This window comes from Mustelus asterias, chromosome 21, assembly GCF_964213995.1.
Source record: "Mustelus asterias chromosome 21, sMusAst1.hap1.1, whole genome shotgun sequence".
Taxonomy (NCBI): Eukaryota; Metazoa; Chordata; class Chondrichthyes; order Carcharhiniformes; family Triakidae; genus Mustelus; species Mustelus asterias.
Window position 1 is genome coordinate 13,169,170 of NC_135821.1, and position 25,954 is coordinate 13,195,123.

General features: G+C 47.8%; 1 protein-coding gene across 2 annotated transcripts in view; it reads right to left on the minus strand.

Moving 5' to 3' along the window:
* The window catches only part of LOC144509111 (guanine nucleotide-binding protein subunit alpha-12-like), a 48,373-nt gene extending 40,911 nt beyond the window's left edge, over window positions 1-7,462 (minus strand). Inside the window, exons 1-2 of one of the 2 annotated variants that reach the window (XM_078237479.1) lie at window positions 7,267-7,462; window positions 6,040-6,536 (exon numbers count right to left, since the gene is read on the minus strand). In XM_078237479.1, the coding sequence (XP_078093605.1) occupies window positions 6,040-6,528 (489 nt within the window). In that variant the 5' untranslated portion in view covers window positions 6,529-6,536; window positions 7,267-7,462. The remainder of the gene's footprint in view (window positions 1-6,039; window positions 6,537-7,266) is intronic. The other variant, XM_078237480.1, reaches the window with a different exon arrangement.
* Window positions 7,463-25,954: the final 18,492 nt, after the last annotated feature.

A 25,954-nucleotide genomic window follows, 5' to 3' on the forward strand; every position in this document is an offset into this window, starting at 1 on the left:
CGTCTGCACCGACAACGATCCCACCCGGGTCCTATCCCCCTAACCCCACGTATTTTTCCTGCTAATCCCCTTGAGACAAAGGGGCAATTTAACATGGCTAATCCACCTAACCTATACATCTTTGGACACCAAGGGGCAATTTGGCATGGCCAATCCACCTAACCTACACATTATTGGAGTGTGGGAGGAAACCAGAGCACCCAGAGGAAACCCACGCAGATCCAGGGGGAGAATGACAGAATCCCTACTGTGCAGAAGGAGGCTATTCAGCCCATCGAGTCTGCACCGACAACAATCCTATCCAGGCCCTATCCCCATAACCCCACATATATACTTTGCTAATCTCCCCGACACTAAGGGGCAATTTAGCATGGCTAATCCACCTAACCAGCACACCTTTGGACACCAAGGAGCAATTTAGCATGGCCAATCCACCCTAACCTGCACACCTTTGGACACTAAGGGGCAATTTAGCATGGCTAATCCACCTAACCTACACATCTTTGGAACTATGGGGCAATTTAGCATGGCCAATCCACCTAACCTGCACATCTTTGGACACTAAGGGGCAATTTAGCATGGCCAATCCAACTAACCTGTACATCTTTGGACACTAAGGGGCAATTTAGCATGGCCAATCTACCTAACCTGTACATCTTTGGACACTAAGGGGCAATTTAGCATGGCCAATCCACCTAACCTGTACATCTTTGGACACTAAGGGGCAATTTAGCATGGCCAATCTACCTAACCTGTACATCTTTGGACACTAAGGGGCAATTTAGCATGGCCAATCCACCTAACCTGTACATCTTTGGACACTAAGGGGCAATTTAGCATGGCCAATCCACCTAACCTGTACATCTTTGGACACTAAGGGGCAATTTAGCATGGCCAATCCACCTAACCTGTACATCTTTGGACACTATGGGGCAATTTAGCATGGCCAATCCACCTAACCTGTGCATCTTTCAGATTGTGGGAGGAAACCCACGCAGACACGGGGAGAAAGTGCAGACTCCGCACAGACAGTGACCCAAGCCGGGAATCGAACCCGGGTCCCTGGCGCTGTGAGGCAGCAGTGCTAACCACTGTGCCACCGCACCGCCCCAATTGTCATTGACCTCAAGATAACTGTATTTCTTTCCTTGTCTTTGTCTCACTGCCAGCACAGACTGAACACTTGCCCGTTAAGCTATCGGGAAAGTGGCGGATCTGATTCTTCCCACCAAGCCTCTGACTGTCGATAAACAATAGCTCTTTCATCGCCCTGGCCTGTCCCTCTGCCACAGCAAGGCTGGCAATGCACAGTGAGCTTCACAGCTCAAATTCTTAAACCTTTAAAGCATTCACCCCTCTTGGAGAAAACAGAATTAACATCCAGTGCCATGCACGTCAAATTAATTAACATTCATCCGTGAATGTCATCACTCCTCTCCCACCCCCGCTACCCTCACCCATGCCTCAAGGCAGAGTCAAGATAATGGAGCGGCTGTAATCTAGTTCTGTATGCACTGGAACTGTCTCTCGACAACATGGCGTTTGCAACCACCCCTCTGCTACTTGAACAGGCAGAGAAACATCGAAACATAGAAAACAATAGCAGGAGGAGGCCATTCAGCCTTCGAGCTCAATCCACCATTCATTTTGATTCTGGCTGATCATCAAATTCAATATCCTGATCCACCCCCCCTTCCCCCCATATACCTTGATCCCTCTGACTCCAAGAGCTATATCTAATTTGTTCTTGAAATTACACAACTTTTTGGCCTCAACTATTTAATGAATTCCACTCATTCATAGAATCATAGTGCAGAAGGAGGCCATTCGGCCCATCGAGCCTGCACCGACCACAATCCCACCCAGGCCCTATCCCCGTAATCCCTCGCATTCACCCCGCTAATCCCTCTGACATTAAGGGACAATTTAACACGCCCAATCAACCTAACCCATACACCTTTGGAGTGTGGGAGGAAACCGGAGCACCCGGAGGAAACCCACGCAGACACGGGGAGAACATGCAGACTCCAGATGCTGACCGGGCCGGAATTGAACTCGGTTCCTTGGCGCTGTGAGGCAGCAATGCTAACCACTGTGTCAACATGCCACCTATTCAACGCTCTCTGGGTGAAGGAATTTCTCCCCACCTCAGTTCTAAAAGGTTGACCCCTTATCCTCAAACTATGGCCCCCCTAGTTCTGGACTCCCCCACCATCGGGAACATTCTTTCTGAATCTACCCTGTCTAACCCTGTTAGAATTTTATAAGTTTCTATGAGATCCCCTTTCAATCTTCGAAACTCCAGTGAATATAATCCTAACCGATTTAATCTCTCTTCATGTGACAGACCTGCCATCCCAGGGAATCAGCCTGGTAAACTTTTGCTGGATTCCCTCTATAGCAAGGACATCCTTCCTCAGATAAGGACACCAAAACTGCACACAATACTCCAGGTGCGGCCTCACCAACGCCCTGTACAATTGCAGCAAAACACCCCTATCCCAACACTCAAATCCTCTTGCTATGAAGGCCAACATACCATTCTTTACTGCCTGCTGTACCTGCACACGACATATACTCAGATCTTTGATATCACGGCTGGGATTTTCCAGTCCCGCTGCAGTGAACGGACTTTTGGCTGAGCGCCAAGTTCTCCATTCTCGCCGGCAGCGGTGACGAGGCGTGCGAGACTGGAGAATCCCAGCCCCCATTTAAGAAATTGCCTCATCGCTTCCCCCTGTGAAACTGCGGGGCTCTCTCGGCATACGGCACCTCCTCATGTTCAAATCCCTTCATGCCTCGTCCAGCCCAATAACCCTCCAAGGTTGCGTCCCTCCAATTGAGGGCGTTTTGTGCAACTCCAACTTAAACCCCCTTCCAATCGCAGCTCAAACCTCTGAAACTCCCTCCCCCAAACCTCTGTCCCTCAAACCTACCTCATACCCACATGTCCTAATATCTCTTTTTTTCTGTTTATTCATTGACGGGACATGGGCGTCGCTGGATGGGCCAGCATTTATTGCCCATCCTTAACTGCCCTCAGAGGGCATTTGAGAGACAACCACATGGTTGTGGGTCATAAGTTGGCCAGATTGGGTAAGGAGGGCAGATTTCCTTCCCTTAAGGGACATTATTAACTGAATTACAAGTTCACCAGCTGCTGGGATGGGGCTTGAACCCGTGTGCCCATAGCATTAAGCTGTGACTAGTCCAGTGACACTCCACCGCCATCAACCCCCAATCAGAAATGGAAGAATGTGCAGGACTACAGGGAGAAGAATGGGCAATGGTATTTGGTGCACTGCTCATTTGGAACCTGGCACATACACGATGGGCCGAATGGTCTCTTTCTGTGCTGTAACAGTTCTGTAACTATAATGAAAGAAGCCAAGATTTGACATAGCAGAGGTTAGTTCAGTGCAAGTCTAAAGACATTTTCTTTTATTCATTCATGGCTAGGCCAGCATTTATTGCCCATCCCTAGTTGCCCTTGGAGGGCAGTTGAGAGTCAACCACATTGCTGTGGCTCTGGAGGCCAGACCAGGTAGTCCCTCCTCATCTCAGTTTTAAATCTACCGCCTCTCAACCTATACCTGTGACCTCTTGTTCTCGGCTGCCCGATAAGGGGAAACATTTGGTCTACATTTACATCATCACTTTAGTGTTTTATATACCTCAATCAGATCCCCTTTCATCCTCCAGTGAGTGTGTCGGTGTGAGAGGCCTACAGAGAGAGGCTTGCCCCGCCATCTTGGAGGGTGTGTGTAGGCCAGACCCGAGTAGATTGACAGATTTCCCTCCCTAAAGGACTTTGGTGAACGAAATGGTTTCGCCAACATTCTGGTGGTTTCATGATCATTATTAATTTTGATGTATGAATTAATTGAATTTAAGTTCTCCCAACTGGCGGTGGTAGGATTGGAAGCTCTCCAGAACACTACTCTAGGCCTCTGGATTACTCATCTAGTAACACTACAACTGTTTTTCCTTTTTCATTCGTGGGACATGGGCGTCATTGGCAAGCCTGCATTTATTGCCCATCCCTAGTTGCCCGAGGGCATAGAATTACAGAATCTCTACAGTGCAAAAGGTAGCCATTCGGCCCATCGAGTCTGCACCGACCACAATCCCACCCAGGTCCTATTTCCGTAGCCCCACATATTTACCCTGCCAATCCCCCTGACACTAAGAAACAATTTAGCATGGCCAATCAACCTAGCCCACACATCTTTGGACTGTGGGAGGAAACCAGAGCACCCGGAGGAAACCCACTCGTAGACAGTCACCCGAGGCTGGAATCGAACCTGGGTCCCTGGAGCTGTGAGGCAGCAGTTGCTGTGGCTCTGGAGTCACATGTAGGCCAGACTGGGTAAGGATGGCAGATTTCAGTGAGAGTGTTTTCCTTCTTTCTTTGTCCACGTTCTTGGTACATGGCTCGATGTGGAATACCCTGAGGTACACTCAGAAAATCCCCAGCAGCAGGGCCAGAGCACCATCCAGCAGAGAAAGAGGCCATTCAGCCCATTGTCCCTTTGTCAGCTCTTCAAACATACCTTTTCAATTAAGGCCCCTCTACTCTTTCCCCTTAAGCCCTGGACGGCACAGTGGCATAGCGGTGAGCACTGCTGCCTCACAGCACCAGGGACCCAGATTCGATTCCCAGCTTGGGTTACTGTCTGTGTGGAGTCTGCACGTTCTCCCCGTGTCTGCGTGGGTTTCCTCCGGGTGCTCCAGTTTCCTCCCACAGTCTGAAATACATGCTGGTTAGGTGCATTGGCCATGCTAAATTCTCCCTCAGTGTACCCGAACAGGCGCCGGAGTGTGGCGACTAGGGGATTTTCACAGTAACTTCATTGCAGTGATAATGTCAGCCAACTTGTGACACTAATAAATAATCTTTAAACTTTAAAACTTTAATTTAGCATGGCCAATCCCCCTATCCCGCACATCTTTGGACTGTGGGAGAAAACCGGAGCACCCGGAGGAAACCCACGCAGACACGGGGAGAATGTGCAAACTCCACACAGACAGTGACCCGAGCCGGGAATCGATCCTAGGGTCCCTGGTGGTGTGAGGTAGTAGTGCTAACCACTGTGCCACCCCTCTTGAATACCTCGATTGAACCTTGATTATTGTAGAATCCCTACAGTGCAGAAGGAGGCCATTTGGCCCATTGCGTCTGTAACGACCACAAGCCACCAAAGCCCTATTCCTGTAACCCTCATATACCCTCCTAATCCCCCTGACACTCCCGTAACCCTCATATACCCTGCTAATCACCCTGACACTAGGGTCAATTTAGCATGGCCAATCCACTTAACCTGTGCATCTTTAGAATGTGGGAGGAAACCGGAGCACCTGGAGGAAACCCACGCAGACACGGGGAGAATGTGCAAACTCCACACAGTAAGAAGTTTAACAACACCAGGTTAAAGTCCAACAGGTTTATTTGGTTTATATCGCGCATTTCGACACAGACATCAAACTCCACACAGACAGTGACCCAAGCCAGGAATTGAACCCGGGTCCCTGGCGCTGTGAAGCGTCAGTGCTAACCACTGTGCCACCGTGCTGCCAAGATATGCGGGTTAAGGGGATTGGCCATGCTAAATTGACCCTAGTGTCAGGGGATTAGAGGAGTAAATATGTGGGGTTACAGGGATAGGATCTGGGCGGGATTGTGGTCAGTGCAGACTCGATGGGCTGAACGGCCTCCTTCTGCACTGTAGGGATTCTATGATTCGCCTCCACCACGCCTCTAATCAGCACACCCTGAACCACCCACTGGGCGAAAAAGCCCTCAGGGACCGCAGTGGGTTAAAGCAGGTGGCTCACCCACCACTTTCTCAAAGGGGGCAATTAGGGATGGGCAATAAATTGGTGGGAACACAGGAATGAGCTGACAAAAAAAGATTTAATATCCATTGCTGTGAGAATAAAATCCAGTAAGTGGCTCATCTCAGAATCGAGTTTCAATGCTTCAAAGCTAAATGATGCCAAAATCAAATAGAATCATTGCTTAATATTGAAATTACTCACCAGCTGAAACTCATTCCTCCTCCTGTAGGCCTCTTGGATGCTGTGATCTTGCCACAAGGCTTGAATGGCTGGTAAAACCCTTTGAAAATGTCCTTCAGTCACCCCTACACAAGAGTTCTCGAAGGCAATCAGGAATAGCCCATGCTTCCCATTCTCCCAGTTCCCCCAGGCAAGTCGCAGCTTCTCCCTGGCATCCACCAGCACCCGCATCCCGGTGATAATGTTCCCGTAGATGGTCTCCCTGAATTCCTCCAGGGTTTTCCTGTCGAAATCCTGCCCATGTATGATCCGCATCTGCTTGAGGAAAGTGCTCTTGCCACTCTCCCCCGCCCCCAGCAATAGGATCTTCACCATCCGCCTCAGGTAAGGTCTCTCCTTGGCCAACATCTGATCGATCCCTTTACTCCGCCGCCTCATCTCCAACTCGTCCTCCGATCCGAAGCAATTCGGGAGGCAGCCGTTCGCCCAGGCATCTTCCAACCCAGCCATCACGCCTCCTCCACGCATGAATCAGAGAGAGAAAAACAGCGTTTTTAAAAAAAAGTTTTACAAAGTTGAACAAAACAAGGGAGGGAGAGTGGGAAACTAAAGTTTGAGAAAGTTTTACAAAGTTAAACAACAGGGAGAAAGTTTGAGAATAGTTTTCCAAAGTTGAGCATCAGGGAGAAAGTTTGAGAATAGTTTTCCAAAGTTAAACAGGACTGGAAGAAAGTTTGAATAACTTTTACAAAGTTGAACAACAGGGAGAAAGTTTGAGAATAGTTTTTCAAAGTTAAACAAAACAGGGAGAAAGTTTGAGAATAGTTTTCCAAAGTTAAACAAGACAGGAAAAAAGTTTGAGAATAGTTTTCCAAAGTTAAACAAGACAGGAAGAAAGTTTGAGAATAGTTTTCCAGAGTTGAACAACAGGGAGACAGTTTGAGAATAGTTTTACAAAGTTAAACAACAGGGAGAAAGTTTGTAAAAGTTTTACAAAGTTGATCAAAATAGGGGAAGAAAGTTTGAGAATAGTTTTACAAAGTTGATCAAAATAGGGGACGAAAGTTTGAGAATAGTTTTACAAAGTTAAACAAAACAGGGAGAAAGTTTTTAAAAGTTTTACAAAGTTGAACAAGACAGGAAGATAAAACTAGTTTCAGGAAAGTTTTGAGGAGGGAGAGAAAGTTTTACAAAGTTGAACCAAACAGGGAATGTAGAGAAAATAACAGTTTCTAGCGCTCCACATACAGGATATTCCAAGTGTGCTGAAATTACTCAGTTTGCCATTGCTGCTCTGCTGTCTGTCTCAGGGCACCAAGCTCATTTCATTTTTACTTCAAGGGGATTTGTTTTTGCCTTGTCGCCTTCCTCTCCAGTGTCCAGCCGACTCGATGGTCGAGGAATGACATTTGGGAGAGAGCGAGAGAGAGCTGAAACAGCTGTCACTCTAATGTCTGCTGAACCCTCCCCTCCCCTCTCGTCCCCTCCCCTCCCCCTCCCCTCCCCTCTCGTCCCCTCCCCTCCCCTCTCGTCCCCTCCCCTCCCCTCTCGTCCCCTCCCCTCCCCTCCCCTCCGGGGCAGAGAGAGAGAAAACACACAATCTCATCCACACACACTCATACGGTCTCTCATACTCTCTCTCTCACACACACTCTCTCTCCCGCACAGACATCTCTCTCACACACAGGTACATACACACTCATCACACTCATAGGGTCTCTCATACTCTCTCTCTCACACACTCTCCTAAACACACACTTCTACTCTCTCTCACACACACACACACTCTCTCTCACACATACACTCTCTCTCACACACATTCTCTCTCTCTCACACACTCACACACACACTCACACACAAAGCACCAGAAATGAATTTTACAGCAAGGGCAATCCCAGACTCAGAGTTTTCCTTCATGCTTCAATAGCATGCGATGTGCCTTTGCAATCTGCCCCCTCCACACACTTTCTGCATCTGTGTGAGATACAGGAGAGAGCAGGCAAGTGAGAGAGTCAGCGTGAAGTGGGTGTGGGTGGGGAGCTGTGAGAGAGAGATTGAAACAGAAGCTTAGGGTTTGGAATTTGCATGTGTTAGTGTCTGGATCTCATCGCCCCAGTGTGAGGAAGTCACCACATGTGGCAGTCAGGAGCCGCCCACCAATTCTGTAGCAACCAGGGGCAAATTGTGTCACTGGCCTGAACTCCAGCTGTATTTTGGAGCAATTCTGCTGTGTGTTGGTGCATCAGAATTCACCCAGGAGTGTCTGAACTCACACTTGTACACGCGTGTGGAAGCCTGGAGACATGGATGGTGATGGTGGAGTCTCCAACACGCCCCGTGTGACCAGGAATCTCTCCCACTTTAACCGCCAGCCATTGGCGAGTTTGGAAGGATTTTGACACTTTCAACCTGTTTGGCCGCATTATGGATGCACCTTCCTTGGCATCAGGTCCTGGAGAAGGGATTTTCCAGCCCCACCCTTCCCGGGGCTGGAAAATTCCCACCGAGATCAGAGAAACATTGAAACTAGAAGCAGGAGGAGGCCATTCGGCCCTTCGAGCCTGCTCCACCATTCATTTTGATCATGGCTGATCATCGAATTCAATATCTTGATCTCCCCCTTCCCCCCATATCCCTGATCCCTTTAACACCAAGAGCTATATCTAATTTCTTCTTGAAATCGCACAATGTTTTGGCCTGAACTACTTCCTGTGGTAGTGAATGTGAGGTAATGCATTTTGGAAGGGCTAACACAGATAGGAAATATACAGTAAATGGCAGAACCCTTAAGAGTATTGATAGGCAGAGGGATCTGGGTGTACAGGTACACAGGTCACTGAAAGTGGCAGCGCAGGTGGAGAAGGTAGTCAAGTAGGCAAACGCCATGCTTGCCTTCATCGGCCGGGGCATTGAGTTTTAAAATTGGTAAGTCATGTTGCAGCTTTATAGAACCTTAGTTAGGCCGCACTTGAACAAAGAACAAAGAAAATTACAGCACAGGAACAGGCCCTTCGGCCCTCCAAGCCTGCATCGACCATGCTGCCCGACTGAACTAAAACCCCCTATCCTTCCGGGGACCATATCCCTCAATTCCAATCCTATTTATGTACTTGTCAAGACGCCCCTTAAAAGTCACTACCGTATCCGCTTCCACTACCTCCCCCGGCAACGAGTTCCAGGCACGCACTATCTGTGTAAAAATCTGCCTCGTACATCTGTTTTAATCCTTGCCTCTCACACCTTAAATCTGTGCCCCCGAGTAATTGACTCTTCCACCCTGGGAAAAAGCTTCTGACTATTCACTCTGTCCATGCCTCTCATAATCTTTAGACTTCTATCAGGTCTCCCCTCAACCTCCGTCGCTCCAGTGAGAACTTGAAATATAGTGTTCAATTCTGGTCACCACACTACCAGAAGGATGTGGAGGCTTTGGAGAGGATTGAGAAAAGATGTACCAGGATGTTGCCTGGTATGGAGGGCATTAGCTATGAGGAGAGGCTGGAGAAACTTGGTTTGTTCTCACTGGAGCGACGGAGGTTGAGGGGAGACCTGATAGAAGTCTACAAGATTATGACAGGCATGGACAGAGTGGATAGTCAGAAGCTTTTTCCCAAAGTGGAAGAGTCAATTCCTAGGGGGCAAAAGGTTTAAGGTGCGAGGGGCAAGGTTTAAAGGAGATGTACGAGGCAGATTTTTTACACAAAGAGTAGTGGGTGCCTGGAACTCGTTGCCGGGGGAGGTAGTGGAAGCGGATACGGTTGTGACTTTTAAGGGGCGTCTTGACAAGTACATGAATGGGATGGGATAAGAGGGATACGGTCCCCGGAAGGGAAGGGGGTTTTAGTTCAGTCGGGCAGCACGGTCGGTGCAGGTTTGGAGGGCCGAAGGGCCTGTTCCTGTGCTGTAATTTTCTTTATTATTTGAATTCCGCAGATTCACCACTCTCTGGGTGAAGAAATGTCTCCTCACCCTCAGTCCTCAGAGGTTTACCCCTTATCCTCAAACTATGACCCCCTAGTTCTGGACCCCCCCCCCCCCCCCCCACCATTGGGAAAATTCTTTCTGAATCAACCCTGTCTAACCCTGTTTTATAAGTTTCTACAAGATCCTTTCTCACTCTTCTGAACTCCATTGATTGCCCAATTCTCCGGCCCGACCACCATGTCTCCCGCAGCAGATGATTTCGGCACCAGACTGGAAACAGAATCCAGAGCTTCTGGGTCAGAGCCAGGAATGTACCCTCACTGTGACACATGACATTCACACGACATTACAGCTGAATGGGCTGAGATGAGATTTTTTCTCCAGTTTCGAGTTCTTTCCGAGTCTCTGCTGGGCTGAGAGGGAGGGATTCAATCCCCTTCACTTCTGCAGAGGCCAAACGCGACCCAAGTTTTTTACTTCACTGGTTTTATTCAAGCAGGGAATCTATACCCACACAAGATGGAATATACGCTTCTCGAACAATTACAATAGAATCCCGACAGGGCAGAAAAAGTCCATTCAGCCCATCGGGTCTACAATGACTCTTCAAAAGAGCATCTCTCCCAGACCCTATCCCCAAAACCCCACACATTTATCATGGCCAATCCACCTAACCCGCACATCTTTGGACACTAAAGGAAAATTTAGCATGGCCAATCCACCTAACCTACACATCTTTGAACACTAAGGGGCAATTTAGCATGGCCAATCCACCTAACCTACACATCTTTGGACACTAAGGGGCAATTTAGCATGGCCAATCCACCTAACTTACACATCTTTGGACACTAAGGGGCAATTTAGCATGGCCAATCCAACTAATCTACACATCTCTGGACACTAAGGGGCAATTTAGCATGGCCAATCCACCTAATCTACACATCTTTGGACACTAAGAGGCAATTTAGCATGGCCAATCCACCTAACCTACACATCTTTGGACACTAAGGGTCAATTTAGCATGGCCAATCCACCTAATCTACACATCTTTGGACTCTAAGAGGCAATTTAGCATGGCCAATCCACCTAATCTACACATCTTTGGACTCTAAGAGGCAATTTAGCATGGCCAATCCACCTAACCTACACATCTTTGGAGTGTGGGAGGAAACTGGAGCACCCGGAGGAAACCCACGCAGACACGGGGAGAGCGTGCAAACTCCACACAGACAGTGACTGAAGCCGGGAATCAAACCTGGGTCCCTGGCGCTGTGAGGCAGCAGTGTTAACCAGTGTGCCACCGTGCCACCCACTGGCTATCGATTGTTCCGGGGGGAGACTGGGCAGCTGTTTGTGAAACATGGGGGCGAACGGATGGTGAAATCACAGCGGGTGGGAGACTGCCGACCTCTGCGGGCGTGGCCAATGTCGGAATGTGTGATGGGAGATAACGGTCTGAATCCTGGTCCACGATGTACCAACTGTCCCAGTGATTGTGCTCACGCTGGGCAGAGTGCCTCATGTCTGTCACCCTGACGCTGGTCTGTAAATGGATCCTTCATGGAACCACACACAGCCATTCAAACAAGCAATTGATTGTCAAAACAACAGAATATTTAATCCTAGCATTACGATTTTAACTTCTCCAGGGTTTTTGATTTGATTTATTATTGTCACATGTATTGGGATACAGTGAAAAGTATTGTTTCTTGCGCGCTATGCAGATAAAGCATACCATTCATAGAGTACATAGGGGAGAAGGAAAGGAGAAGGTGCAGACTGTAGTGTTACAGTCACAGATAGGGTGTAGAGAAAGATCAGCTTAATATAAAGTAGGTCCATTCAAAAGTCTGATGGCAGCAGGGAAGAAGCTGTTCTTGAGTTGGTTGGTACGTGACCTCAGACTTTTGTATCTTTTTCCCGATGCAAGAAGGTAGCAGAGTGGTTAGCATTGCTGATTCACAACACCAGGGACCCGGGTTCGATACCCGGCTTGCAGAGTCTGCACGTTGTCCATGTGGGTTTCCTCCGGGTGCTCCGGTTTCCTCCCACAGTCCGAAAGACGTGCTGGTTAGGGTGCATTGGCCATGCTAAATTTTCCCTCAGTGTACCCGAACAGGCGCCGGAGTGTGGCGACTGGGTGATTTTCACAGTAACTTCATTGCAGCGTTAATGTAAGCCTACTTGTGACACTAATAAATAAACTTTAAACTGGAAGAGAGTTTGTCTGGGGTGCGTGGGGTCCTTGATTATGCTGGCTGCTTTCCCGAGGCAACGGGAAGTGTAGGCAGAGTCAATGGACGGGAGGCTGGTTTGCATGATGGACTGGGCTATGTTCATGACCCTTTCTTGAGGTCTTGGTCAGAGCAGGAGCCATACCAAACTGTGATACATCCAGGAAGAATGCTTTCTATAGTGCAGCTGTAAAAATTTGTGAGAGTCGTAGCGGACATGCCAAATTTCCTTAGCCTCCTGAGAAAGTAGAGGCGTTGGTGGGCTTTCTTAACTATAGAGTCAGCATGGGGGGAGCAGGACAGGTTGTTAGCGATCTGGACATGTAGAAACCTGAAGCTCTCGACCATTTCCACTTCGTCCCCACTTCATCCACTTCATGATGTAGACAGGGGCATGTCCTCCATAATGCATCCTGAAGTCGATGACAATCTCCTTCGTTTTGTTGACATTGAGGGAGAGATTATTGTTGCCGCACCAGTTCACCAGATTCTCTACCTCATTCCTTCTCGTCATTGTTTGAGATCCGACCCACTACGGTGGTGTCGTCAGCAGACTGGGAAATGGAGTTGGAGGGAAATTGGCCAGACACTGGGCTGCGTTATAACATCACATTCCTGTGTCAACCATTTGATAGCTTTTCTTCCTTCATGCAATGTCAGGATCTTTGGCCAGGCCAGCATTTGTTGCCCATCCCTAATTGCCCCTTGAACTGGGCAACCCGTCCAGTCGTCTCCAATCCTTGACATTCAATGGCATTGTCAGCACTGAATCCCCATTATCAACCTCCTTGGGGGTTACCATTGAGCAGAAACTGAACTGGACCAGCTATACAAATACTGTGGCTCGAGCAGGTCAGAATTCTATGGCGAGTAACTCACCTCCTGACTCCCCAAAGCCTACCCACCCTCTACAAGACACAAGTGTGATGGAATGCTCCCCACTTGCCTGGATGAGCTCCAACAACACTCAAGAAGCTCGACACCATCCAGGAACAAAGCAGCCCCGCTTAATCAACACCTCATTCACCATCCGTAGCATTCACTCCCCCCACCACTGATGCTCAGTTGCAGCAGTGTGTACCATCTACAAGGTGCACTGCAGCAACTCACCAAGGCTCCTTCTACAGCACCTTCCAAACCTGTGAACTCTTCCACCTAGGCGGCACGGTGGCACAGTGGTTAGCACTGCTGCTTCACAGCTCCAGGGTTCGATTCCCGGCTTGGGTCACTGTCTGTGTGGAGTTTGCACGTTCTCCTCATGTCTGCATGGGTTTCCTCCGGGTGCTCCGGTTTCCTCCCACAGTCCAAAGATGTGCGGGTTAGGTTGATTGGCCATGCTAAAATTGCCCTTAGTGTCCTGGGATGCGTAGGTTAGAGGGATTAGTGGGTAAATATGTAGGGATATGAGGGTAGGGCCTGGGTGGGATTGTGGTCGGTGCAGACTCGATGGGCCGAATGGCCTCTTTCTGTGCTGTAGGGATTCTAAGACAAGGGCGGCAGATGCATACGAACACCACCACCTGGAGGTTTCCCATCCAGTCACTCACCACCCTGACTTGGAAATATATCAGCCGTTCCTTCACTGCCACTGGGTCAAAATCCCCTCTAACAGCACAGTGGGTGTACCTACACCATAGTAGCTGCTATGGGTTCATGAAGGTGGTCACCCACCACCTTCTAAAGGGGCAATTAGGGACGGACAATAACAATGCTGCCTAGCCAATGAGGCCCACATCCTGTTAAAGAATAAAAAGCCACGTGACCTTTTAGAAATATAGAAACATAGAAGATAGGAGCAGGAGGCCATTCGGCCCTTCGAGCCTGCTCCGCCATTCATCACCATCATGGCTGATCATCCAACTCAATAGCCTAATCCTGCTTTCTCCCCATAACCTTTGACCCCATTCGCCCCAATTGCTATATCCAGCCGCCTCTTGAATACATTCAATGTTTTGGCATCAACTACTTCCTGTGGTAATGAATTCCACAGGCTCACCACTCTTTGGGTGAAGAAATGTCTCCTCATCACCGTCCTAAATGGTCTACCCCGAATCCTCAGACTGCAACCCTCTGCTTCTGGACTCCCCCCACCATCGGGAACATCCTCCCTGCATCTACCCTGTCTAGTCCTGTTAGAATTTTATAAGTCTCTATGAGATCCCCCCCTCTTTCGTCTGAACTCCAGCGAAAACAATCCTAACCTAGTCAATCTCTCCTCATACATCAGTCCCGCCATCCCCGGAATCAGCCTGGTAAACCTTCACTGCACTCCCTCGAGAGCAAGAACATCCTTCCTCAGAAAAGGAGACCAAAACTGCACACAATACTCTAGGTGTGGCCTCACCAAGGCCCTGTATAATTGCAACAACACATCCCTGCTCCTGTACTCGAAACCTCTCGCAATGAAGGCCAACGTACCATTTGCCTTCTTTACCGCCTGCTGCACCTGCATGCTTACCTTCAGCGACTGGCGCACAAGGACACCCAGGTCCCGCTGCACACTCCCCTCTCCCAATTTACAGCCATTCAGGTAGTAACTTAAATATCTTATTCTGCCGCTACATCAAAGGTTCATGTCTCATGATGTACTTGCCCCTGAATCTGCTGAAAACAAACTCTCCTGACATAAACAATCCGAGTTGTTTACTTCACGACTTCCCTCAGACAAGACTTCCTGACTTCACTCTTCTTGAGTCCTTGGAGGAGTAAGTTTATTAAGCACTTAGCTTCCTATTCTATAGTTAACGAATCCCTCGCTGAACATCCACTGAAGTTAGACTTTAATCCCTGGCTAATGTCATTCCCGTCACTTAGTCCCTTGCTTTACCATCTCTTGCAGATTAATTTCAGGCTGTAAACTCAAGATAACCACAAGGTTTTTTTGTTACTGCGACCCTTTCTGTTCTGGAAAGCCTGAAGCCACAAGATACAAGCGGGTCCACTGATTAACCTTAATTCTCTAGTATATAACACTTAACTTATTCATTCATGGGATCTGGGTGTTACTGGCAAGGGCAACATTTGTTGCCCGTCCCTAATTAAGAACAAAGAACAAAGAAAATCACAGCACAGGAACAGGCCCTTCGGCCCTCCAAACCTGCACCGACCATGCTGCCTGTCTGAACTAAAACCCCCTACCCTTCCGGGGACCATATCCCTCTATTCCCATCCTATTCATGTATTTGTCAAGATACCCCTTAAAACTCACTATCGTATCTGCTTCCACTCCCTCCCCCGGCAGCGCGTTCCAGGCACCCACCACCCTCTGTGTAAAAAAACTTGCCTCGTACATCTCCTTTACACCTTGCCCCTCGCACCTTAAACCTATGGCCCCCTAGTAATTGACTCTTCCACCCTGGGAAAAAGCTTCTGACTCTCCACTTTGCCCATCACAATCTTGTAGACTTCTATCAGGTCGCCCCTCAACCTCCGTCGTTCCAGTGAGAACAAACCAAGTTTCTCCAACCTCTCCTCATAGCTAATGCCCTCCATACCAGGCAACATCCTGGTAAATCTTTTCTGTACCCTCTCCAAAGCCTCCACATCCTTCTGGTAGTGCGGCGACCAGAATTGAACACTATATTCCAAGTGCGGCCTAATTGACCTTGAACTGAGTGGCGTGCACGACCATATAATTGTCAAATAAAGCAGATTAATTGGCCTTTGATTAAAGGCAGGTGGGCTTCTGACCTTTGAACCCACCCACATAATTCATATGAAAATTAGGAATGAGGATTTTGGGAACCTTACCTGATGACATTGCACTCAATTTTACAGTGAGTTGAGAGGGGCATCCAACTGCCCCCATACTATTAGATGAAGTTTAATTCAGTTGAATGTGAGGTGTTGAATTTTGGTAAGATAAGCGAGGGCAGGACTTGCACAGTCAATGGTAAAGCCCTGGGAAATGTTGTCGAACAGAGAGACCTAGGGGTACAGATACATTGTTCCTTGAAAGTGGCGTCACAGGTAGACAGGGTGGTGAGGAAGGTGTGTGGCACACTTGCCCTCATCAGTCAGAGCATTGAGTGCAAGAGTTGGGACGTTCTGTTACAAGACATTGGTGCGGCCACATTTGGAGCACCGCGTACAGTTCTGGTCCCCCCGCTATAGGAAGGATGTCATTAAACTGGAAAGGGGGCAAAAAAAGATTGACAAGGATGTTACCGAAAGGTTTGAATTATAAGGAGAGGCTGGATAGGCTGGGACTTTTTTTCCCTGGAACGTAGGAGGATGAGGGCCAGGTTAAAAATTGCCCCTTAGAGTCCTGGGATGTGTAGGTTAGAGGGATTAGCGGGTAAATATGTGGGGGTAGGGCCTGGGTGGGATTGTGGTCGGTGCAGACTCGATGGGCCGAATGGCCTCCTTCTGCACTGTAGGGTTTCTATGATTTCTATGAGGGGGTGATCTTATAGAGGTTAATAAAACCATGAGGGGCGTAGATAAGGTGAATAGCCAAGGTCTTTTCCCCAGGGTAGGGGAGTCCAAAACTAGAGGGCAGAGGTTTAAGGTGAGAGGGGAAAGATTTAAAAGGGACCCCAGGGTCCACGTTTTCACACACAGAGGGTGGTGCGTGTCTGGGATGAGCTGCCAGAGGAGGTGGTAGAGGTGGGTATAATTACAACATTTAAAAGACATTTAGACAGGTACATGGATGGGAAAGGTTTAGAGGGATATGGGCCAAACACTGGCCAGTGGGACTAGTTCAGTTTAGGAAACATGGTCGGCGTGGACGAGTTGGGCCGAAGGGCCTGTTTCCATGCTCTATAACTCTATTTCAGAGGGCAATTGAGAATCAACTGGATTTCAGTAAGGCATTTGACAAAGTCCCTCATGGTAGGTTGGTTAAGAAGGTTAAGGTTCATGGGATACAAGGAGAAGTGGCTAGATGGGTAGAAAACTGACTTGGCCACAGGAGACAGAGGGTAGCGGTCGAAGGGTCTTTTTCCGGCTGGAGGTCTGTGACCAGTGGTGTTCCGCAGGGCTCTGTACTGGGACCTCTGCTATTTGTGATATATATAAATGATTTGGAAGAAGGTGTAACTGGTGTTATCAGCAAGTTTGCAGATGACACGAAGATGGCTGGACTTGCGGATAGCGATGAACATTGTCGGACAATACAGCAGGATATAGATAGGCTGGAAAATTGGGCGGAGAAATGGCAGATGGAATTTAATCCAGATAAATGCGAAGTGATGCATTTTGGAAGAACTAATGTAGGGGGGAGTTATACAATAAATGGCAGAGCCATCAAGAGTATAGAAACACAGAGGGACCTAGGTGTGCAAGTCCATAAATCCTTGAAGGTGGCAGCACAGGTGGAGAAGGTGGTGAAGAAGGCATATGGTATGCTTGCCTTTATAGGACGGGGTATAGAGTATAAAAGCTGGAGTCTGATGTTGCAGCTGTATAGAACGCTGGTTAGGCCACATTTGGAGTACTGCGTCCAGTTCTGGTCGCCGCACTACCATAAGGACGTAGAGGCTTTGGAGAGAGTGCAGAGAAAGTTTACCAGGATGTTGCCTGGTATGGAGGGTCTTAGCTATGAGGAGAGATTGGGTAAACTGGGCTTGTTCTCCCTGGAAAGACAGAGAATGAGGGGAGACCTAATAGAGGTGTACAAAATTATGAAGGATATAGATAGGGTGAACATTGGGAAGCTTTTTCCCAGGTCGGAGGTGACGATCACGAGGGGTCACAGGCTCAAGGTGAGAGGGGCGAGGTATAACTCAGATATCAGAGGGATGTTTTTTACACAGAGAGTGGTGGGGGCCTGGAATGCGTTGCCAAGTAGGGTGGTGGAGGCAGACACGCTGGCATTGTTTAAGACTTACCTGCATAGTCACATGAGCAGCCTGGGAATGGAGGGATACAAATGATTGGTCTAGTTGGACCAAGGAGCGGCACAGGCTTGGAGGGCCGAAGGGCCTGTTTCCTGTGCTGTACTGTTCTTTGTTTTTTGTTCTTTAACCATATTGCTGTGGCTCTGGAGTTACATGTAGGCCAGAGCAGGTAAGGACGGCAGATTTCCTTCCATTAGTGACCCAGATGGGTTTTTATTACAACAGTCAATGCTAGTCTCAGTAACGGTGTAAATGAAACTCCATCTTTCAGTTCCAGATTTTAACTGAACGTAAAATTCTCCCAGCTGCAATAGTGGGATTTGAACCCATATCCCCAGCACATTAATCTGGAAACTCAGTCCAGGGACATTACCACTATGTCACCAGCTCCCCCTAATGGCCGACAGGGAAAGCTCTGTGAACCATATCACTGATCATAGCATCCCTATAGTGCAGAAGGAGACCATTCAGCCCAATGAGTTTGTACCAACTCTCTATGACAGAGTACATTACCCAGGCCCTTTCCCCCACCCTATCCTTGTAACCCCACACATTTACCGTGGCTAATCCATCTAACCTATACACCTTGGGGCACCAAGGGGTAATTTAGCATGATCAATCCACCTAGCCTACACATCTTTGGACACTAAGGGCAATTTAGCATGGCCAATCCACCTAACCTGCACATCTTTGGACTCTAAGGGGCAATTTAGCATGGCCAATCCACCTAACCTGCACATCTTTGGACACTAAGGGCAAAGAGGCTGAATGCCCATGCCCTGTTTGAGAGCAGATTTCCACTCCATCTGACGAAGGAGCAGCGCTCCAAAAGCTAACGGCATTTGCTACCAAATAAACCTGTTGGACCTTAACCTGGTGTTGTTAAAACTCTTACTGTGTTAAACATAGAACATAGAACTTAGAACAGTACAGCACAGGAACAGGCCCTTCGGCCCACAATGTAGTGCTGAACATGACACCAAATTAAACTAACTCCTTCTGCCTGCCCTTGGTCCATATCTCCCTATTCCTCGCATATTCATGTGTCTATCTAAAAGCCCCTTAAACGCCCCTATCGTCTCTGCCTCCACCACCACCCCTGGCAGCGCATTCCAGACACCTACCACTCTCTGTGTAAAGAAAAACTCACCCCTCACATCTCCTTTGAACTTTTCCCCTCTCACCTTAAGTGCATGCCCCCTAGTATTAGACATTTCAACTCTGGGGAAATGGATTCCGACTGTCAACCCTATCTATGTCTCTCATCATTGTATAGACTTCTATCAGGTCTCCCCCAGTCTCCGCTGCTCCAGAGAAAACAACCCGAGTTTGTCCAGCCTCTCCTTATAGCTCATTCCCTCTAATCCAGGCAGCCTCCTAGCAAACCTCTTCTGCACCCTCTCCAAAGCCTCCACATCCTTCCTGTAATATGGTGACCAGAATTGAACGCAATACTCTAAGTGCTGCCGAACCAAAGTTTTATAAAGCTGCAACATGACATCCAGACTCAATGCCTACGACCAATAAAGACGAGCATGCCATATGCCTTCCTTACCGCGCTATCTACTTGTGTAGCCCCTTTCAGGGAGCTATGGACTTGAACCCCAAGTTCCCTCTGTACATCAATGCTGTTCAGTGTCCTGCCATTAACTGTATACTTACCCTTAACATTTGATCTCCCAAAGCGCAGCAGCTCAGACTTGCCTGGATTAAACTCAATTTCTCCACCCATATCTACTGATCTATATCCCGCTGCATCCTTTTACAACATTCTACACTATCCACAACTCCACCTATCTTTGTGTCATCCACAAACTTATTAACCTACCCACCTATGTTTTCATCCAACTCATTTATATATATATCACAAACAGCAGAAGTCCCAGTACGGATCCCTGCGAAACATCACTAGTCACGGACGTCCAGCCAGGATGCTGCCTGGTTTGGAGTGTCGGTCTTATGAGGAAAGGTTGAGGGAGCTGGGGCTGTTCTCTCTGGAGCGGAGGAGATTGAGGGGAGACTTAATAGAGGTTTATAAAATGATGAAGGGGATAGATCGAGTGAACGTTCAAAGACTATTTCCTCGGGTGGATGGAGCTATTACAAGGGGGCATAACTATAGGGTTCATGGTGGGAGATATAGGAAGGATATCAGAGGTAGGTTCTTCACGCAGAGAGTGGTTGGGGTGTGGAATGGACTGCCTGCAGTGATAGTGGAGTCAGACACTTTAGGAACATTTAAGCGGTTATTGGATGGGCACATGGAGCACACCAGGATGGTAGGGAGTGGGATAGCTTGATCTTGGTTTCAGATGAAGGTCGGCACAACATCGTGGGCCGAAGGGCCTGTTCTGTGCTGTACTGTTCTATGTTCTATGTTCTAAACAGCCTTCCTCTCTTACTTCTTTGGGCAAGCCAATTCTGAATCCAAGTGGCCAAGTCACCGTGGATCCCATGCATCTTAATCTTCTGGATCAGCCTACCATGAGGGACCTTGTCAAAAGGTGTTGAAACCAAGGGTGGCACGGTGACGCAGTGATTAGCACTGCTGCCTCACAGCGCCAGGGACCCGGGTTCGATTCCCGTCTTGGGTCACTGTCTGTGTGGAGTTTGCACATTCTCCTCGTGTCTGCGTGGGTTTCCTCCCACAGTCCAAAGATGTGTGTGTTAGGTTGATTGGCCATGATAAATTGCCCCTTAGTGTCTGGAGGATTTGTAGGGTAGGTAAGTGGGGTTACGGGGATAGAGCCTGGGTGGGATTGTGGTTGGTGCAAACTCCATGGGCCGAATGGCCTCCTTCTGCACTGTAGATTCTGTGATTCTACAAATATGAAATCAGTTTTATTGATCTTTCTTTCATTGCATTGTAAAGCTCTCTCCTCTCAAACACAAACACCCGGGCTGTCTCGAGATGCACAAAGCAGGAAAGATCACAACACAGGATGTGTGCCTGCCCAACACACTGCCTCACAGTGGCACTGTGGTTAGCACTGCTGCCTCACAGTGCCAGGGACCCGGGTTCGATTCCCGGCTTGGGTCACTGTCTGTGTGGAGTTTGCACATTCTCCCCGTGTCTGCGTGGGTTTCCGCCAGGTGCTCCAGTTTCCTCCCACAGTCTGAAAGACATGCAGGTTAGGTGCATTGACCCGAACTGGTGCCAAACTGTGTTTCTCAGTAACGATGTGGAGATGCCGGCGTTGGACTGGGGTAAACACAGTAAGAAGTTTAACAACACCAGGTTAAAGTCCTTGGTTTCAAATAAACCTGTTGGACTTTAACCTGGTGTTGTTAAACTTCTTACACTGTGTTTCTCAGTAACTTCATTGCTGTGTTAATGTAAGCCTTACTTGTGCCACCAATAAATATAACTTTAACTTGTTCATTTGGGAAAGGCCTGTTAGGGAGTTTATGCATCCTCTGCTCTTACCTGACCTCCAGCATCAATTCATTTCATTATGTTGATCTGCACTCATCAAAGATTTTAGGTAACAGTACAGCAAAGGTTTACCAGGCTGATTCCTGGGATGGCGGGTCTGTCATATCAGGAGAAACTAAGTCGGTTAGGATTATATTCACTGGAGTTTAGAAGAGTGAGAGGGGATCTCATAGAAATTTATAAAATTCTAACAGGGTTAGACAGGGTAGATTCAGAAAGAATGTTCCCGATGGTGGGGGAGTCCAGAACTAGGGGGTCATAGTTTGAGGATAAGGGGTAAACCTTTTAGAACTGAGGTGAGGAGAAATTTCTTCACCCAGAGAGTGGTGAATGTGTGGAATTCACTCCCACAGAAAGTAGTTGGGACCAAAATGTCGTGTGATTTCAAGAAGAAATTAGATATAGCTCTTGGGGCTAAAGGGATCGAGGGATATGGGGGGGAAGCGGGAATCAGGATATTGAATTTGGTCAGCCATGATCAAAATGAATGGTGAAGCAGACTCGAAGGGCCGAATGGCCTCCTCATGCTCTTATTTTCTATGTTTCCCACTGTTAGGGAGAGGGTTTATGTGTTTCTTTGTTCTCAGTTCAAGAGCAATGAGATAGGGGCAACAAATGTTACCCTTGCCCGTGATTAGAAGTTGTTTGATGCCCCTTGCCCGCTCCGATTCCCATGGCGGGCGGGGTGGTAAAATTCCAGCCTATGTATATCATGGTGCAATGGTTAGCACTGCTCCCTCACAGCGCCAGGGACCCGGGTTCTATTCCCGGCTTGGGTCACCGTTTGTGCGAAGTCTGCACGTTCTCCCCGTGTCTGCGTGGGTTTCCTCCGGGTGCTCCGGTTTCCTCTCACAGTCCAAAAGACGTGCTGGTTAGGGTGCATTGGCCGTGCTAAATTCTCCCTCAGTGTACCCGAACAGGCGCCGGAGTGTGGCGACTAGGGAATTTTCACAGTAACTTGGGGCGGCACGGTAGCACAGTGGTTAGCACTGCTGCTTCACAGCTCCAGGGACCTGGGTTCGATTCCCGGCTTGGGTCACTGTCTGTGTGGAGTTTGCACATTCTCCTCGTGTCTGCGTGGGTTTCCTCCTACAGTCCAAAGATGTGCGGGTTAGGTTGATTGGCTATGCTAAAATTGCCCCTTAGTGTCCTGAGATGTGTAGGTTAGAGGGATTAGCGGGTAAATGTGTAGGGATATGGGAGTAGGGCCTGGGTGGGATTGTGGTCAGTGCAGACTTGATGGGCCGAATGGCCTGTTTCTGCACTGTAGGGTTTCTATGAACTTCATTGCAGTGTTAATGTAAGCCGACTTGTGACATTAATGAACATTAAAAACTTTCTTCCTATTATCTGTAGTCAGAACATGTTTGATGTGTGAACTGTGTATATTTCCTTACTCGGAGTTATTCATCCCAATTTAACTCATTTCCAGCAGCAAGCTCTTGTGAATTAAAAAATAAAGATAAAACAGTTGAATAAAGAATCAGGTAAAAGTATAAAGAAAATACTCTGAATAAAATATGCACAATCACTCAATTAGCAAAAGATATTTATTTTAGTGTAAATATATATACTTTGCTCTTGATATCACAGCTTATATTACAATACATGTTCAATTTTTGGATTTTGGACAATTTATAAGGCCCACAGAATGAATTCTATCTGTGAGATTTCAGTCATCATATAATCAAGTCTACTTTTCATTTTATAGTCCATATGCAGTGTACGCATCCTTGTATCTGAGAGAGGGGGTGGTATTGTAATTGGATTAATGGTATTGTAATTGGACTAGAGATGCAGGGTAATGCTCTGAGGACCCAGGTTCAAATCCTACCCTGGCTGATGGTGAAATTTGAATTCAATAAATGAAAATAAATCTGGAATTGAAGGTTTGATGATGAAACTGATTTCGATTGTCGTTAAAAAAAAAAACCCCATCTGGTTCACTGATGTCCTTTAGGGAAGGAAATCTGCCGTCATTACCCAGTTTGGCCTGCACGTGACTCCAGAGCCACAGCAATGTCTGGTTGACTCTCAACTGCTCTCTGAAATGGCCCAGCAATAACACAGAATCTGTGACAAATGCAAGGCCAGTTTGGGATGGCCGCAAAGACTAGGGCGGCACGGTGGCACAGTGCCTAGCACTGCTGCCTTACAACGCCAGGGGCCCGGGTTCAATTCCAGCCTTGGTGTCTGTCTGTGTAGAGTTTCTAGTTCTCCCCGTGCCTGTGTGGGTTTCCTCCGGGTGCTCTGGTTTCCTCCCACAGTCCAAAGATGTGTAGATCAGGTGGATTGGCCATGCTAAGTTACCCCTTAATATCCAAAGATGTGCAGGCTAGGTGGATTGGCCATGCTAAATTGTCCCTTAATGTCCAAAGATGTGCAGGTTGGGTGGATTGGCCAAGCTAAATTGCCCCTTAGTGTCCAAAGATATGCAAGTTAGGTGGATTGGCCATGCTAAGTTACCCGTTAATATCCAAAGATGTGCAGGCTAGCTGGATTGGCCAAGCTAAATTGCCCCTTAGTGTCCAAAGATATGCAAGTTAGGTGGATTGGCCATGCTAAGTTACCCGTTAATATCCAAAGATGTGCAGGCTAGCTGGATTGGCCATGCTAAATTGCCCCTTAGTGTCCAAAGATGTGTAGGCTAGGTGGACTTGCCATGCTAAATTGTCCCTTAATGTCCAAAGATGTGCAGGTTGGGTGGATTGGCCAAGCTAAATTGCCCCTTAGTGTCCAAAGATGTGCAAGTTAGGTGGATTGGCCATGCTAAATTGCCCCTTAGTGTCCAACAAATGTAGGTTAGGGAGTTTGGTCATGCTAATTTGCCCATTAGTGCCTAAAGATGTGTAGGTTAGCAGATTAGCGGGCTGAATACATGGGGTTACGGGGAAAGGGCTTGGGTAAGATACTCTATCGGAGAGTCAGTGCAGACCCGATGGACCAAAAGGTCTCCTTCTGCACTGTAGGGATTCTATGATTCTACTCTGTCCAGCGTGATACTGGTCTGGTCATTGGTCTACGTTGGTTTGGTTCTCACTTGGGCCAATGATTGGGGCAATCAAATTTGCTTTCAGCAATCACCCCCACCCACCCCGACGTCCCCACCCGAGCTAGCGGGAGGGGTTAAATATTCAGTTCGTCAAGGGACTGTTATCCAATTTGTTTCTGGGGCGTGTGAATGGGATCAGGCTCTGTTGCGACGCCTACAGCAGCCGAATAACCGACTGGCCGTCCAGGCTCGCCGATGACGAATGGCCGAGTGTATCACCGAAGATGGGATGGAAACCTTGGAGGATGCGAGGGGAGAACGGTTTTGAGGGAAATAAAGTGAAGGGTACTCAGGATGAGGCGTGCATCTCGGGGTCCTTTTATTGCGAGTTTGACGGCACGTTTCCTGGTCAGGATATATTCCTGTGCAAAATCCCAATCAGTCCAAAGTTACAGACGCACAAATGTAGCTGATTACTTTATAATTATCAAACACAAGATTATTAACACTCTCAGTACATCCAAAATAGGATAAATATTCCAATGGAACGGCACACTTGGATAAAAATAACATCCGTCCACAATATATTAAAAGTCCTTACACCTATAACACCTTTCTTCCTGCTCCCAAGTGTCACGGTTCTCTCATCATTCTCTGTTAAAAATTCCTCACTTAACAGTGGAAAATACCTATGTAAACATGTCACGCTGAAATGACAACCTCTTGCCAGTGGTGGCGCTGTCGCACCATACAGCGAGGGAGGCAATGGCCCAATGCGAGACAAAGCTTTGACCAAGGGTCATCTGGACTCGAAACGTCAGCTCTTTTCTCTCCTCACAGATGCTGCCCGACCTGCTGAGATTTTCCTGCATTTTCTCTTCTGGCCTAGTGGTATTATCGCCGGACTATTAATCCAGAAACTCCGCTAATGTTCTGTGGACCCAGGTTCGAATCCCGCCACGGCAGATGGTGAAATTTGAATTCAATTAGAAAAATAAATCTGGAATTAAGAATCTACTGATGAAACCATCGTCGGAAAAACCCATCTGGTTCACGAGATGTCCCTATAGGGAGGGAAATCTACCATCCTTACCTGTTCTGGCCTACCTGTGACTCCAGAGCCACAGCAATGTGGTTGACTTTCAACGGCCCTGTGGCCAACTAGGGATGGGCAATAAATGCTGGCCCAGCCAGCGATGCCCATGTCCCACGGATGAATAAAAAAATCTTTGAACTTCCTCAGTTTTGAAATTTGACACTCCAATTAAAATATAAATCCAAGCTATGTTAAAATAAGCACCATATGTGTGGCTTCCAGCGTGGCATCTTGGTCTAACCAACCCTCCTGCTTCTGCCGCCCTTCAAGAGCCTACGCTCCATTCTGACTCCTCCTGTAACACCCCAGGTCGAGTAGTGTTGGTGGAAAAAAATACTGCAGTGTAAAATCCACATCTTTTTTTTTGAAGTAAATTTTGAGTTTGCTCTCAGCAACTCAATATAAACCTGC